Raw genomic sequence first — 16,766 nt, forward strand, 5'->3', positions numbered from 1 at the left:
GACTCATTAACTCTATAAAAATTCAACACATCACAATGCAAAGTCAAACCGATTATGGTCTGATCTCCAGTAAAATTGTGATCGATGAATGCACCTCTTAAACCCATAATCTCTAGAATGTACATGATAAAATCGATTCTTGCAAACTCCCCTGTAAGTCAGACATCATTCAGATTTGGAAATAATGCTGCTCCTTCCTTGCAGATGGGCCAAAATATTGGAACTCTCTATCTACAGCACTGTAGGAATACCTTCACACAATGGCTGCAGCAGTTCAAGGTAGCTGCTCATCACCACAATCTCAATGCTCACTTTGCCAGCGACACCGCCATCGTATGAACAAATGAAAAATAAGTATCTTAATTGAATTTCCATACCTCATTTGGTGACAATGGTTCCAGTGTGGGAATTACATCAAGATCTTCATTGGTCTCTTTTTCATCATCATCAAAAAGGCTCTTCATAGCTTTTTGCTGAGCTGCAACTTGGTCAGAGTTATGTGTAGATGAGGGAGCATCAACCTGCATTTCTCCTTCTTCATCCTCTCTTAACTCACCTTCTTCCAGAATGACCCCTGTATCTACCTTTGATACCCTCATATCCAAGACACCATCTATCCAAGCTAACTCTGCATCCTTTGCTTTACAGAACTGGAGAGAGCTGACTAAAGAATCCTTTAGTCTAACCTGTGAAAATGAAATATCCAAATATTAGGAAATCATAGAATAATACAGCCATTCTGCCCATCATCTCTATACAGGGATAAATGCTGTAATTTTATCAGGAAGTAATGGAAACCATAATACTTTGATCCAGAATATAACATTTTCAAATTTAAAATGGATTAAAACTCTTTTGAAATACAATTGAAAAATAACACAATTAAAAGAACTTTTTTAGTTCTTCCAGAGATAATTTCTGGTGTACTTTTGAATATTTTTCCCATTGTTAATTTAAGAAAATTGTTTATAACATGTAAAAATACTGAGCAACAAACATTTTAGATTAGATTAGATTACTTACAGTGTGGAAACAGGCCCTTCGGCCCAACAAGTCCACACCGACCCGCCGAAGCGCAACCCACCCATACCCCTACATTTACCCCTTACCTAACACTACGGGCAATTTAGCATGGCCAATTCACCTAACCTGCACATCTTTGGACTGTGGGAGGAAACCGGAGCACCCGGAGGAAACCCACGCAGACACGGGGAGAACGTGCAAACTCCACACAGTCGTCTGAGGCGGGAATTGAACCCGGGTCTCTGGCGCTGTGAGGCAGCAGTGCTAACCACTGTGCCACCGTGCCGCCCACAATTTCACTGATTACTTTGAGCTTTCAGCTATGGTTTTTGTGTCCTTCACGTTAACAGATTTAGTCAAAGATTAAAATTGTAAATTCAGTGCTAACAATCTCAATGCTTTAATTTTTCAACTGCTAAGCAGCTTAATACCTGTGTTGTCATAATTTTCTTTGGAAAACATCAAACTTAGGTTTCACATAAAATTAATTTGTAGCAATATTTAGTGCCTCTGGCAGAGTTCCAAAGAATTGAAGCTGCTGCAATAACAGGATGTTAAATTTATAAATAACATTCATTAAAGGCTGGGTGTTGCTGTTCAAAGCTGCAAATTAGTGGTAATTTCTACCTTATTTGAGAATCTTATATAAAAATTATTTTTCCAAAAGAATGAAGATACAATCACTTAATTACATGCTTTGACCAAATGTTTTAAAGCAACAGTTATGATTTGCTGCTTCCTAGTTCTGGACTCAAGAGAACTCAAGAAATTGTACGGTTACTTCCAAATTTTATTACAAAACATTAACAGAAAAGAAAGGACTTGTTCTTATTTAGCTTCATTGAAAATTTCAAAAGCAATTCATAGCTAAATAATGATGTGGAGATGTCAGTGTTGGACTGGGGTGGAAAAGGTCAGAAGTCCATGACACCTGGTTACAATCCAAAAAGTTTATTTGACATCACAAGTTTTCGCAGCACTATTGCTTCATCAGGCGGAATGAAGAGAAACTAGCAGGCACATGATTTATAGGCAGAGAGATCAAAAGATCAATGGAGTGTCAATGGGCTGAATAACAGTTTTCTGCAGGTGATCAAAAGTGGGCCAAAGTGAGGACTGCAGATGTTGGAGATCAGAGTTGAGAGTGTGTTGCTGGAAAAGTACAGCAGGTCAGGCAGCATCCGAGGAATGGGAAAATCGACGTTTCAGGCAGGAGCCCTTCATTAGCAGGTTCCTGATGAAGGGCTCCTGCCCGAAACTTCAATTTTCCTGTCCGTCAGATGCTGCCTGACCTGCTGTGCTTTTCCAGCAACACACTCTCAAAGGTGTCAAAACTGTCAGACGGTGTGAGTAAAGTGTCAACTGCTGAATAGCAAGTGAAGGGAGGACTTATAGTCCGATTAACTGAGGCAGAGAGATAATTACAAAAATATAAAAATAAGATGGTGCTAGAAACAAACCAAATGCTGGAATAACATGAATTGTAACTCCACCATACTGTTTCTGTATCTGTAAAATCTTCCTTATTGTCCTGTTTTGACACAATCACCTTGGCAACTTGTTGTGATCCCTTCACCTTAATTAATTTGTACAGTTTTGAATTACTTATTACTTTGGTTAGACCCTTGGCACGCCAATCTTACACCTATCATGTTATTCCAGCCATTTGGTTTGTTTCAAGCCCCACCTTACTTTTTAACTTTTTTATAATTATCACTCTGCCTCATTTGCTATTCAGCTCTTGACACTTTACTCACACTGTCTGGTAGTTTTGATCACCTGCAGAAACCTATTATTTAGCCTGTTGACACTCCACTCACACCATTTGTACGATATTTTGATCTCTACTTCTAAACTTCTGTGCCTGTGTGCTTCTCTTAACTCCACCTGACAAAGGAGCAGCACTCTAAAGCTGTTGATTTCAAATAAACCTGATAGACTATAACCTGGTGCTGTGTGAAATCTGACCTTAGCCAAATAAGGACTGTAACTTCACTTTAAAAATGAGTTATGTAAGCAAGTATGGAAGTCAAATTATATGAATGGTCAATACAGTAAAAAATGAACTTAGTTAGTAGTTTTTGGTAGTGTCAGGTCAAAAGATAAATGATAGACAAAAAGCTGGGAGAATGGACTGTTCTGTTTTGAGTAAAATCTTAGGATCTATTTCTCTCACTTACACAAGTTAACAGGAACTTGGTTTAATGTTGCACCGAATGCAGAACCCATTCAGTACTGCCATGGGGTTATCAGCCCATCTTTTGTTAAACTTCTAAAGTAGGGAGTGAATCCAGCAGCTAACTTTAAAGTGTCAATTTTGAGAACTCATTATCCCGCCCACATATTAATTTTAAATTAGGTTAAGAGCAGAAATCTGAATAGCCAGTAATTATATATATTCTCAAGTTGTATTACCTGGTAGATATGCGTCTCACTAGTAGCATCTATTGTTTCTTGAAGCTTTGGTGTGTAAACTTTAATGTCCTTTCCACCAAATGCTTTGCATGCTTCAGCCAGATCTTGGCTAGATTCTGGAGGCCCATGAACAATGATCAACTGTCGGGGTTTCATCTGATTAATAATTTTTTTAATAGAGTCACCATCTGAGCGTCCTTCATAATCAATATATGTCACCCTGGCTCTGCAAGAAGGTGGCAAATTACTTGATGAGTTGATATATTTTGTCTTAGTGGAAGAAGAATAAGCAGATTTTTATGTATGCAAGGTTTATCAGCTCAAACATTAAAAATCAACCTTACTAACCTGATTTCTATGGTTTCTAAAGCTGAGATACACTTTGTTGGAACATCAGATAAATCCTGATCCATAGGCTCCTCACCATTACTCAGACCAGAATCGAGTTTGCTCTTCTCTTCTTCTGCTGCTTGAAGTTCTGGAACCAAGAAATCCTCAGCTCTAAAATAAAGGATCAGCAATAAACAACAAGGAAGCACAAGTGAAGGTAGCACAAGTTTGGGTTTCACATTGGTTTTTACAAGTGCAACACTTGTAAATGTTTTGGTTTAAAAGAAGTCTGTGACAGGAATAGAAATTAATTGTCTACAACAAGAAATATAGTCACTTAGTACTTAAATTGACTATTGCTGAAAAGACCTTTATTGAATTTTCTCATTTTCCATCAGTACAAGTATGCCATTTCAAATAATTGCACCAACTTCTACTACAAGAGAAAAGGTTCCTGATTGGTTGGCAAGTCAACACTGATTGGCCAAGATGCTACCATAGAAAAGTGAAATACAATCAGATGTAAAAAGACAAATGAAATATTAATAAGGTTTACGAAAATCTTGATCAAAATGTTTGGAGGAGGCTGGAGAAGGTGACTGTGTCAAAAGTTGCACATGGGTCCAGGAGGAGGGAGAGACAAAATACTCACTCACAATCACAGAGAGTGTATTCTGTGCCTTTGTTGTTTCAGTTGCAACAGCAGGACTCAAATGGGCACATATTCTTAGAGTTTGGATTGCAAAAGGAGTTTGGAGATGGGACAGTAGTTTGCAAGAATGAGAAGGAGTATAGTTAGGATTTGAGGAAGGGCATATTGTATGAAAGTGAGGGGATTCTACATCAGGGATCTGTTCTGAGTCCTCTGCTCTTTGTGATTTTTATAAATGACTTGATGAGGAAACGGAAGGGTGGGTTAGTAAGTTTGACGGTAACATAAAGGTTGGTGGAATGGTGGATTGTGTGAAGGGCTGTTGTAGGTTGCAATGGGACATTGGCAGAATGCAGAACTGGGCTGATAAGTGGCAGATGGAGTTCAATCTGGAAAAATGTGATGTGATTCATTTTAGAAGGTCAAATTTGAATACAGAATACAGGATTAAAGGCAGGATTGTTGGCAGTGTGGAGGTACAGAGGGGATCTTCGGGTCCATGTCCATAGATTCCTCAAAGTTGCCACCCAATTTAATAGGATTGTTAATAAGGTGTATGGTATGTTGGCTTTCATTAGGAGGGGGATTGAGTTTAAGAGCCGCAAGATTAGGCTGCAGCTCTATAGAGCCCCAATTAGACCGCACTTGGAATATTGTGTTCAGTTCTGGTTGCATCATTATAGGAAGGATGTGGAAGCTTTAGAAAGGGTGCAGAGGAGATTTACCAGGATGCTGCCTGGACTGGAGGTCATCTTTAAGAAGAAACGTTGAAGGAGCTACGGCTTTTCTCATTGGAGCGAAGAAGGATGACCGATGACTTGATAGAGGTGTACAAGATGATGAGAGATACAGGGTGAATAGTCAGAGACTTTTTCCCAGAGCAGAAATGGCTATCCCAAGTGGGCATAGGTGATTGCAGGAAGGTCTAGGGGAGATGTCAGAGGTTAATTCTTTATACAGAGTGGTGGGTGTGTGCAATGCACTGCCAGCAGTGGTAGTAGAGTCAGATACATTACGGGCATTTAAGCGACTCTTGGATAGGCACATGGGTGATGCTAAAATGAAGGGTATGTAGATTAGTTTGACCTTAATGTAGGATAGAAGGTCAGCACAACACCAAGGGCCGAAGGGCCTGCACTGTGCTGTACTGTTCTATGTTCTGAATGCAGAAGCATCATAATTCTGCTCCCAACTTCAGTAATGGCATAACAGTAAAAACTCAGACCAGGGAAAAGCCAGCCAAAGTTTGCTTAAAACAATGCACTAGTTATAATTCTAATGATGATTGTGTACATTTACCAGAAAATAATAGCTTGTTTTATGAAGTATATTCAAATAGCTTTTGTTGAAAAACTGAAGGTCCACAGGATATTGAATATTAAAGGTTTAGCTTTGAATGTTCAAGGGTTTTCAAACTGTCTACATTTGCACTAACAATTGCTGTGCTGACAGCAAGCAAGAAAGCTAACATTTTGCAACATAAAGCAGAACCTCTTGAATATATTTAGCAGTTTGAATGTAATTCCACTTGTTAAGAGTTTTGTGCTGTAAGTGAGTATGTTAAAAATGAATTTAAAAACTGAATAGCACGGAGCATGAATAAAATGACAGGAAGCAAGACAACATTATAGAATGAGGACATACTTTGCAGGTCACATATCCAATTCCAAATTCTTTTTCTTTAGTGACTGATGTCTGAGAAAGACAAATGTAAGAATGAACCAGCCAAACATTAATAGTAAAGCATAACTAGTAGTTCATTAGAGATAGTAATAGTAATAGTAAAATGATTTTGAGAAATCTAACAAATAAAAATGAATACCACAAAGCCCCAGCATCATTGGTCTCTACACAAGTAGATTACATATATTGTATTTAAAATAATGCTAGAACAATTACATAAAGATATCTCACATAACTTGAATATCCATGACAAAGCCTTATTTTTGTGTTCAAAACAAATCAACTACCCTAAGAGTTGCATTGTTGAAGCTGTCCACTTCTGTAAAACCTAGTGTTTATCACAGTCACATTAGCCCAGGAAACCACTATTCAAATTGATTTTATGTGACACGAATATTTGTCATCCAAGGCACAAATCGTGACATGGATGAATATGATATAAGCTCAGCAGCTGATTCATGTCCAGAATTAAGCAGAAGGAAAGTAAGTCAATAATATCACATCATTTACAGCGAATTCTGTGACACAGCACTGAAAGTTTGCCTGAAAGATGAAGGAAATCCAGTACTGCATACTTATTGACTACTTAAGTGTCCAGGTTTTGAATTACCTGGAAATACAGTTTCCTAAAAAGACATAGTTTAAGAAATTAAATAACAGTATGTTACACTAAAATTACTATGTAAATTTCCAAAAGGTATAGATTAAAATCAACATCATTTAGTGAACCACTGGAAAGTAAGGTGTGGGTCCAACTGTATTTATTTAAATGGTTAATTTAGCCATCATCAAAATATTTGGAATTGATAGCACTTTTAAAATTCTGCATTTCAGGAATAATGTATACTCTCAGAATTCTCCAAATAGTATGTACATGAAAGTATGCTGTAGGTAATAAACTTGTGAATGCTGCCTGATATAGCAGGGAGGAGAAAGTGAGAACTGCAGATGCTGGAGATCAGAGCTGAAATATGTGTTGCTGGAAAAGTGCAGCAGGTCAGGCAGCATTCAAGGAGCAGGAGAATAGAAGTTTCGGGCATAAGCCCTTCTTCAGGAATGAGGAAGGTGTGCCAAGCAGGCTAAGATAAAAGGTAGGAAGGAGGGACTTGGGGGAGGGGCGTTGGGAATGCGATAGGTGGAAGGAGGTTAAGGTGAGGGTGATAGGCCGGACAGGGGGTGGGGGCGGAGAGGTCAGGAAGTAGATTGCAGATCAAGAAGGCGGTGCTGAGTCCGAGGGTTGGGACTAAAGGGATGAATGCAGATTTCTCCAGCTTCCTCATTTCCCCTCCCCCCACCTTATCTCAGTCCCAACCCTCGGACTCAGCACTGCCTTCTTGACCTGCAATCTTCTTCCCGACCTCTCCGCCCCCACCCCCTCTCCGGCCTATCACCCTCACCTTAACCTCCTTCCACCTATCGCATTCCCAACGCCCCTCCCCCAAGTCCCTCCTTCCTAACTTTTATCTTAGCTTGCTTGGCACACCTTCCTCATTCCTGAAGAAGGGCTTATGCCCGAAACATCGATTCTCCTGCTACTTGGATGCAGCATGACCTGCTGCGCTTTTCCAGCAACACATTTTTTAGCTCAATCATGATATAGCAAACTAGTATATACCGCCATCATGTGGTTAAGACTGACACAATGCAGTAAAATAAGAGCTGGCAAGTGAATACTGTGGACAAAGAACTGCAGTATAAAGGTTCAGTAAAAGCTTTTTTTTGTTATAAGGATTGTGTGACTATATTGTAGTTACCCAAACTCGTTCTACAGTAATTTCATTAACTCAGTCATTTTCCATGCAATGATTGCACATGAGGAGGCCATTCAATCCATTTATGACATTTTGTTTTGCAATTAAAACTAATCACAATGACACACTTTCTCACTGAATTTTCATCTGCTTCAAATGTACCAACAAACTATTTCCTGTATGTTATATTTCAGAGGCCCAGATGGTAAAAGATAGTACTGGAGCCAATTATTCACAAATGCAGACATTATAAACCTGCACCTATTCACCCAACAATCCATTTCAATCTGTTCCTTTTTAAAAGGCACAAGTGAATTCCCAGTTAATTCCTAACATCTAGAATATAATTAGATGCAATGAATATACAATTACCGTTGTGTCCTCAAATAACATGACCTCACTCGCATACATTCGTGTCACTTGCCTCAAGTATTGTTCCTCAAGGAACTGACTGAAATGAGTTGTTGAGTGAGTAAGTGTGTTCATCTGTGGTCTACAGTGTGTACATCTGTGAATAATTGGCTCTGGTTCTATCTTTTACCATCTGGCTTTCTGGATTTTCTGCCAATAGTATAGGTACAGTTGTGTTACATTTATATCACTGAATTAATAATCCAGAGAATAAAATTTCAAATGCAACCACTGAAGTTTAAGAAATTGAAATCAGTTGTAAAAACTCTAGAAATAAAAAGATACTGGCAGAAGTGACTAGAAACTATCAAATTATTGTAAAAATCTACAAGCTCACTAATATCATTGAGAGATTAAAACAAATTATTCATATTCGAAAAAACAAATACGTACTGCAGGATAAAGCAAACAGAAAATGTGAAATTTAACTTCGCAACTGACAGAAATGTAACTCAGCAAGTCAGGAGAAAGAAACAGAATTAGTCTAGCAGACTGATAAAGGGATTTTGACCTGAAGCATGAATTGTTTCTCTCTCAACAGGTGGTGCATGCTGGTAAGTATTTCCAGCATTTTCTGTTTTCATTTCAAATTTCTATATTGTATTTTTGTACAAGAACCTCAGGATATATCTATACACAAATTGCACCAAATAATTATAAGCGTTTTGCACAAGAAACTGGGAATATCACATTCATAAGGCATCTTGATTTATTTGCAGACACCTCATATTAAATGCCTTTCACATTTTGAACTAAAGTTTGCCAAAAGATTTTTTTATGAATAGTATAGACATTTTAGGTTAGATTTATTCAAGATACCTTATTATTTCTCCATATTCATCCCACTTCATTCTTTCCTCTGTCGCTGGAAACATGGGGTATGATTTTTTAGCCTGTTTGAAAAAGCTTCCTTTGCGACTGCTCTCACTTTTCATCATGAGATCATGTTTGGTTTTTCCAGTTAAAGGTTGGTCCATGTCTTCTTCAACATCACTCTCATCACTGGAGTCAACATCTCGCCTACAGGGAAAAAAAATCAAGGACAACTATTAGTTTATTCCACACCTGAGAGAAATATTTCAATTTTATTAATTCCAGCATTTCATGTTTTACTTAAGATTTCCATTGTCTGCAACATCTCGCTTTTATAATCTATTAATTTAGTACCAAATAAATGAATGTCCTATAGTCACTGCAGGTTAAACTAACATTGAAATAACACAGTGAATTTTGTTCACTTTGTTCAAAAGGTGAAATTTAAGTATACTTTAAACATGTAATGCTCATATTTTGTTACTTTGTTATCCTATACAGTCTGATTTTGAATCGAAGCTGCTCTTGTCTATATTTTACAATGATTAGAAAAAAAACCTGTATATTATACAAAGAACCATTTTGAAAGTATTTTTTGTTATACAAAAAGTAATAGCATGTAGCTGGCACCACAATGTCTTCAAAATATCACAACATCTCATAAGTGACAGCATAATTTACTGGTGTATTATCTTTGGAACTGAGGCCACTTCAAATTTTAAAATGTATAATGGACAGCTTTAGTTCCTTTGGAATCATGCAAAGATTATGGAACAGTCAGGTCTCAATAATGGAGGTGTATTTGGAGAACAATTGAAATTTCACCTGGCTAATGTGGGAACAGGAAACAACTGCAGAATTTGCCCTGAAGGTGATTAACTGAGGTCCAGGCTGCGAAAGTAATGGATTTGATGAAGCATTTGGATGTTTCCCATTCATAGTTTATTTTTGCAACACAATGTTCAGCCAAGTATTCAAAAAATTTGACATCTATTTAGTTATACATTCAAAGTTTGATCCTTACTTTTTGAGTCACATTCAATTAAACATTTAAGTTAATAAAGAGGAGTATGCCACATCAAAACTTTACAAAAGATTTGCAATCCAACTTTTCAAGGACAATTATGACCTATTAAAGGTCTAACATCTTGAAGTCAAAGCTGGCTATAAATTGTAGCCATATTAAATCAGAACTCTACAACATAATTCTTTAAAGGTGATTCAAAAAAATTACAATTTCACAAAGTTAGAAATAAAAATACAATATTTTAAAGTATCATTAGAAAACAAAAGTTTTAGTTTATAGTTGCTCAGTGTTGTTTTAACTAGTAGATCTTTCTTCCTGCAATGCATTTAGTCTCACAACTGTGTAAATTCTGTGCCATCCACTTTGTCTATAGCACAATAGACCATGGATAACAGTAATGTGGCCTTCGTCCAAGAATAAGAGCTGCAAAACCAGACTGCAATCTTCCTTAATTCTCTGAGATTTGTTATAAGGTGAAAAATGCTAAACCGCTAACTGAGGCACAAAAGCAATGACAGGGTATAGTTTGCATGTTTTGCGCATTAATTTTAGATGTGTTTATTCTTTTGGATTAATGTAAGGCCAAAGGTCCATACAATTATGAAATTTTCACTGACTGCTGAAAGATCACCAACATATTGTCTACAAAATGTTCCATATTATATCTTCAGAAAGCAATCATAATAAAAAAGCAATCCCAACCATTGCTTTGTCAGTTTTAACAACTCAAATACTCACTCCTTCTCTTGTTCCTGCTTTTTAGCTGCCTCTTTCTTGAGCTTTTCTTTCTCTAGATACTCTTCCAACTCTTTCCCTTCTAATTTTACACGACGTCTAATCTATTGGTGAAAAATTTCAAAACATCAGTGAAAGCTGACCCACAAATTATTACATACTTCAAGAGTTAAATATTTTTGAAATCAGATGCTCAAACATACAGTTGATCAAGTCACAGTGGAACCCAATGAAAATAAATTAAAAGATGGTCTCTTGAGGACCAACCTTAAAATTCAGTTTGTTCCTACATAACCAATTTTCTCTCTTACAATCAATGTGAGTCGCATTTAATTCTTAAAAAATATATATACAAGAGTACATTGTTTGAAGCTCCATTATTACAGTATTCAAATTACATATTTAATGTGTTTTTATTCAGTTAAAATAATTAAGATGCTACACGAAACATTAACTATAACTAAGCATTTAAAAATATACAATGGATAACAGTGCAGCTAATACAGAATGACTATTAAGATATTTGGAAAATTCTACCTCTGGGCAGTACAAAGCACTGATTTTCCAGGATACTGAATGACTGAACAGTGGAATGTAGGTTTTGGCAACAATTCACCAGACAGTGAGCTCACATCATTAGGTGGACATACCACAAGAAATGTATTTTCCCTTAGGCAGAAAGCATGACACCCCATTTACTGCCATGTAGCTACCAAACTATCATTGGTGAAAATCTGGGAACCAATTGCCTTTCAAACAAAGGCGCAGGCCCATGGAAACCCAGGAAGTCATTCATTCCAGTTCATTTGTCAATTTTTGAAGATAAATTTCATTATTGGATTTAAATTACTTCATTCATTTCCATTTTGATTCTATTACACTCAAGATTTTTTCATCCGTACTTCATTAATACCTCCAATATGAAGCCTTTGTTTTTGCAGTTGCATTCTTACCTCGATATCCATTTTTTTGGTGTTAGGATTATCTATCAAGTACCGTGCCAGTGTTCCAGGTGTCGTTCTGTAAGTGAGAATTACAGAATTTTTTGGATCTTGGCACCATTGTATGAAAAGATCACGTGAAAACCCACATTCCATGTCCGACTGACTGGCTAATACAACCTTTGGACTGGGTACTCGGGCCAGGTCTGATAGGCTGTGGCACAAAGAAAGGTGACGAAACTGAAAGGGATTGTTTCGCTTGTCTTCAAAACATCTCATTAACTTGTCGCTCATCCATTCTACCTAAAATTGAAGAAATATAATTCAGTATTTTATTACTGCCCTAATACTACATCAATAAACTTAATTGGAGGAAAATGTTGCTATCAGCAGAACTTAAGTAAAACAGATTCACTCTTTTAACAATAGAATGATTGTAAAGTGTTGCACACAAGGATTCACACAAGACTTTCGTTTTATCAAAAGAACATTCTAAAATTATTTTTAGCAGCAGTCAAAAAAGTTTGAAAAATGATTTCCAGTTAAGGTTACTGATCAGAATCAGATCTTTGTAACTAAACCAACTGACCACTACACACAAGTGTTACAAAGAGAATTATTACACATGAAAAGAAAGCCACTGTTATTGTGGGAACATTCAAAAAGTGGAAGTCAAATCTGCTTATAAGTAAATGCTGTTATACAGAAACTTCCTCCTCCAGCTAGTTGTTTAATTGTCACCACCATTCACGACTGGAGGCAACTGGACTGCAAAGATTAGATTGATCTATTGATTGTGAGATTACTTTGCTCTATCTTTGTTGGAGTGGGGATTATGTCAGGTCATAAGGTTAGAGATTGTGATTGAATATAATTCTGCTGATGATCCTTTCTGTGGATTTAAACCTTGCTGTGATGGGGAGGCTCGAGTCTTCCGTTGATCCCAACAGCAATACCATCAGGATTTCTCAGGTCCTTCTAGGGCCGTCCATGATGGTAAGGTCAGAGGGGAAGAAGAAGAAAAAGTCCAATCCAAGACCTCAATGTTCCTCAATGACAATTCAGGCAGAAGATACTTGTGTAATATCAGTGGCTGAAACAGCGGATGAAAGTTGCAGTAGTCGGGAGATCACCAGTCTTCGAGGTTTCGTTACCACTGGAACTGGATCAACCTTCCGTCAAGGACCATGTCTGTTAAAATCCAATAGCATTCCCACATGAAAAGATGTCCTACACGAGGTGTCTACCTAGAGGAATTCAATCCCACCACGCACACAACATAAGCCCTGCAGCGTTCGACAAGAGGTGACAGGGATAGGATTGAGAGATGTGGAAGTGTCTAGCTTCAGACCAGCATGTTGGCAATGGAGTTGACTCAGTTGTTTTGCTCTTAGAATAGGAACAGGAGCGGACTTTGGCAGCTTTCTTCATGACTGAGCAGCCCTCTTCAGGATCCACTTTGCTCACCTGACATGGGCAAAGAATCTAGAAAAGTAGTCTGTCACCAACACGGCTAGAAAACCATATATAGTGGTGGTTACATCTTCTTCTGGAGAGGAAAAATCCGAGGGTCAACGCAGAACACATGGAATAGGATTGCTATCAAGAACAAACTCATAAACATTGGGAAGGAACCATCAGAAAGGAAGGACTTAAGAATTGTAACTCCAACAGGATTCTCCTGCTTACCTAATGTATGGGACACATCACCAACACACTGTTCCACCAAAATGACAAGTTTGACACTTCTTGGGGGCACCCATGATCAAAGGACTGTTCAATCCCAAGACCTAAAGGACGTCCTCAATCAAAGCAATGACCAGTGCAGATAACTGCAGGGCAGGCACTGGCTCATCCACTCCTCCAAGTCCAACAAATGCCAACAGACTAAGCTAAAGACAAAGAAACAGTTCAGAGAAAGGTCAACACTGAGCAGCTTCAAGTGGCAAGCATACTAGCGAACATCCAACAATGTCATCACCAGAAACTCCACAGAGTTAATTTTAATGGACTGAGGAAATCTGCAAAGAGCTGAAGACCGCCAATATCTTATGCTTTGAAGAAACCAATGGCTACCAGACCAGGAAACACCAACACTGGTTTAATGAGAATGATCACATCATCCAAGACCTCATTGTTAATAAGAGGGAAGTTCTCCATGACCGGCAAAACAACATCATTAATGAGGCAAAGTGGAGAACTCATCAAACAACAAAGGCAGTCACAAAGAAGAATTGGGGAAATCAAAAACCATGGTGAAGTGAGAAAGCTAAGGAGCTGCAACTCCTTGCTGATAAGCATGACAGCCAAGATATCTTCACTGCTACCAAGGCACTATACAGACTCAATACCTTGGCCTTAAACCAATGCGGAGCAAGTATGGCACCCTTTTCAGAAACAGAGTAAACATTAGCCCCTGATGGACAGAACACTTCAAAGAACTCTGAAGTCATGATACAATCATCAATGAGGATGCGTTTGAGGAAATCCCCAAAATCTTCATCAAAGGTGATCTTGGACTTCCACCTAGTGTGCAAGAAATTGAAACCTCCATTAGACACATGAAGAATGGAAAAACTGCAGGAGTAGATGGGATTCCAGCAGAGATTTTCCAACTTGGAGGGGCACAGCTCACTTGTCATCTTCATCAACTGTTCCTGAAAATCTTGGACAAAGAAGAAATCTCTGCTAATCTCAGAGATGCTGCCATCTCATTGTCTTCAAGGAAGGGGACAAGTGGACTGTGGGAACTACCAAGGAGTGTCACTACCCTCCATGGCCAAGGTGATCATTGCCTGAAACATTGTTAGGCGCCTTCTCTCAGTCTTGGAAGAAATCTTTCTTGAAAGCTGAGCCTTTTGAAAGACTTCCGACTAAACAATGTAAATATATTACTTGATTTTCACTGCTCGATAACTCAAGAGAAATGCCAGAATCAACACTAACCACATACATGACTTTCATCTACGTAACCAAGACTTAGTCAATCAAGAAATGCTGATTGTGTTAAAGGCCAGCTTCCAAGTGAAATTCACCAATGTCCTCCTCCACCTCTACAACAAGATGACAGCGATGGTATGATGATATGGTATCTTTTGAAGTCAAGAAAGGAGTTAAGCATGAATGTGTCATCATCTTTTGCCTTTTCTGCACCTTCATCGACACCATTCTTCATCTTGTTAAGAACAAGCTTCCCAGTTTGTGGCCATGTTCACAGGATGGACAGACTACTATTCAACCTTAACCATTGAAATCAAAGGAGGATGAGACACCGATCTCACTTGTGGACCTTCACTATGCAAATGACAATATCATCTCTACTCTCTCAGAAAAGAAGCTTCAAGGCTCACTAAATGGTTTCACAGAAGCATTCCAAAGAATTGGTTGCCACCTCAACCTCAATTTCAAGAAGACTCAAATCGTTTATCAACTTGTCCCACATATAATTCTGGTCCATCTCCCAATTAAGATCAAAAGTGAAACCGTCCAAAATGGGAGCATTTCCCCTACCTGGAAAACTACCTGTTACCTAAGGCTGACATTGCTGCAGAGGTTCAATATCGCATCCAATCTGCAAGCATCATTTTCTGACACCTAAGGAGAGTCTTCGGTGACCCTGACATCCATGCTGATACCAAGATCCAAGGGTATAAGGCAGCCAGTCTTCTGACTCTTCAATATGGCTCCCAAACCTGAACTCCCATGCATTGACAGCTTTGTTTGAGGCAAGCCTTCAGGGTAGGCTTTCCTTTGACTGTCTCTCATTCAAGTGCCTTCATTGAACTGAGCAAAGCAATTTGCTTTAGCAGTTGGACATCTTAAGCATGTAGCCGATTCAGCAGAGCTGGTTTCAGATGATCTTGGACTACAAATAGATGCCTCCTTGAGACCTAGGAGAAATGAGGACTGCAGATGCTGAAGATCAGAGTCAAGCGTGCGGTTCTGGAAAAGCACAGCAAGTCAGGCAGCATCCGAGGAGCAGGAAAATCGATGTTTCGAGCAAAAGCCCTTCATCGAGAAACCTGATGAAAGGCTTTTGCCTGAAAAGTCGACTCTCCTGCTCCTCAGATGCTGCTGGACCTGCTGTGCTTTTCCAGCGCCTCCTTGAGAAGTACTATCAAAGTTGTTGAGATGTATTCTGTGCATCAACTGAAGCAGCTAGCAGCACCAAGATCGAGGCTATGATCATCCAAAACCAACTCTGCTGAGTTGACTACATGCTTAGGACGTCCACTAAAGCAAATCGTTTTCACTCAGTTCAAGGCAGGCACTTGAATGAGAGGACAACAAAGGAAGGACATCTCTGAAAGCTTCCCTCAAAAAATGTAACAAAGCTGTCAAAACATCGGAAACACTAGCTCATTAGAAACCAGTTTGAATGAACTGCCTGTTTGAAGGAACCCACTTCTTTGAGAACATCCGGCAGCATGAGGAAATACAGAAAAGGAACTTCAGAAAGGAATACCAATGATCTCAAGGCTAAGGACCAATTCCATCTTCCAGAAACATCTGCCAAATCTGCAGTTGGAAATCCGGCTCTGGGATCACGTTCATCAGCCACAGAAGGACCCACAGAACCAGGACAGTGACTCCGAATTTTTTAGGTGGAGAATGATATTCATTTACGAGAGACTGTAGATGACAATGGTATGGCTAATGATGGCCCACAGCACCTCACAGTGTTGATCGAGTGGGGGATATGTTGGGTCATAAGGTTGCACATTATGTTTCGGCTCAGTTCTGCTAATGGCCCACAAATCTCATGGATGTCCAGTTTTGAGTTGCTAGATTGGTTCAAAATCTATTCCATTTAGCACAGTAGTAGTGCCATGTAGTATGATGGAAGGTATGCTTAATGTGAATATGGGAGTTCCATCTTCCTAACGACTGTGCATTGTCACTCCTACCAATAATGCCATGGACACATCTGCAGCAAATGGACTGGTGATGAATGAGGTCAAGTATGTTTTTCCCTCTAGTCAGTT

At 38.7% G+C, this 16,766-nt stretch overlaps 1 protein-coding gene across 1 annotated transcript in view; it reads right to left on the reverse strand.

Annotated features, from left to right (window-relative positions):
* cpsf2 (cleavage and polyadenylation specific factor 2) overlaps positions 1–16,766 on the reverse strand; it is a 41,834-nt gene that overhangs the window by 12,675 nt on the left and 12,393 nt on the right. Inside the window, exons 8-13 of the mRNA XM_043697209.2 lie at positions 11,794–12,084; positions 10,844–10,944; positions 9,085–9,285; positions 3,787–3,939; positions 3,439–3,664; positions 378–686 (exon numbers count right to left, since the gene is read on the reverse strand). Coding sequence (XP_043553144.1) covers positions 378–686; positions 3,439–3,664; positions 3,787–3,939; positions 9,085–9,285; positions 10,844–10,944; positions 11,794–12,084 — 1,281 coding nt within the window. The remainder of the gene's footprint in view (positions 1–377; positions 687–3,438; positions 3,665–3,786; positions 3,940–9,084; positions 9,286–10,843; positions 10,945–11,793; positions 12,085–16,766) is intronic.

This window comes from Chiloscyllium plagiosum, unplaced genomic scaffold (assembly GCF_037043375.1).
Source record: "Chiloscyllium plagiosum isolate Xiang-an unplaced genomic scaffold, Cpla_swu_hap1 HiC_scaffold_8, whole genome shotgun sequence".
NCBI lineage: Eukaryota > Metazoa > Chordata > Chondrichthyes > Orectolobiformes > Hemiscylliidae > Chiloscyllium > Chiloscyllium plagiosum.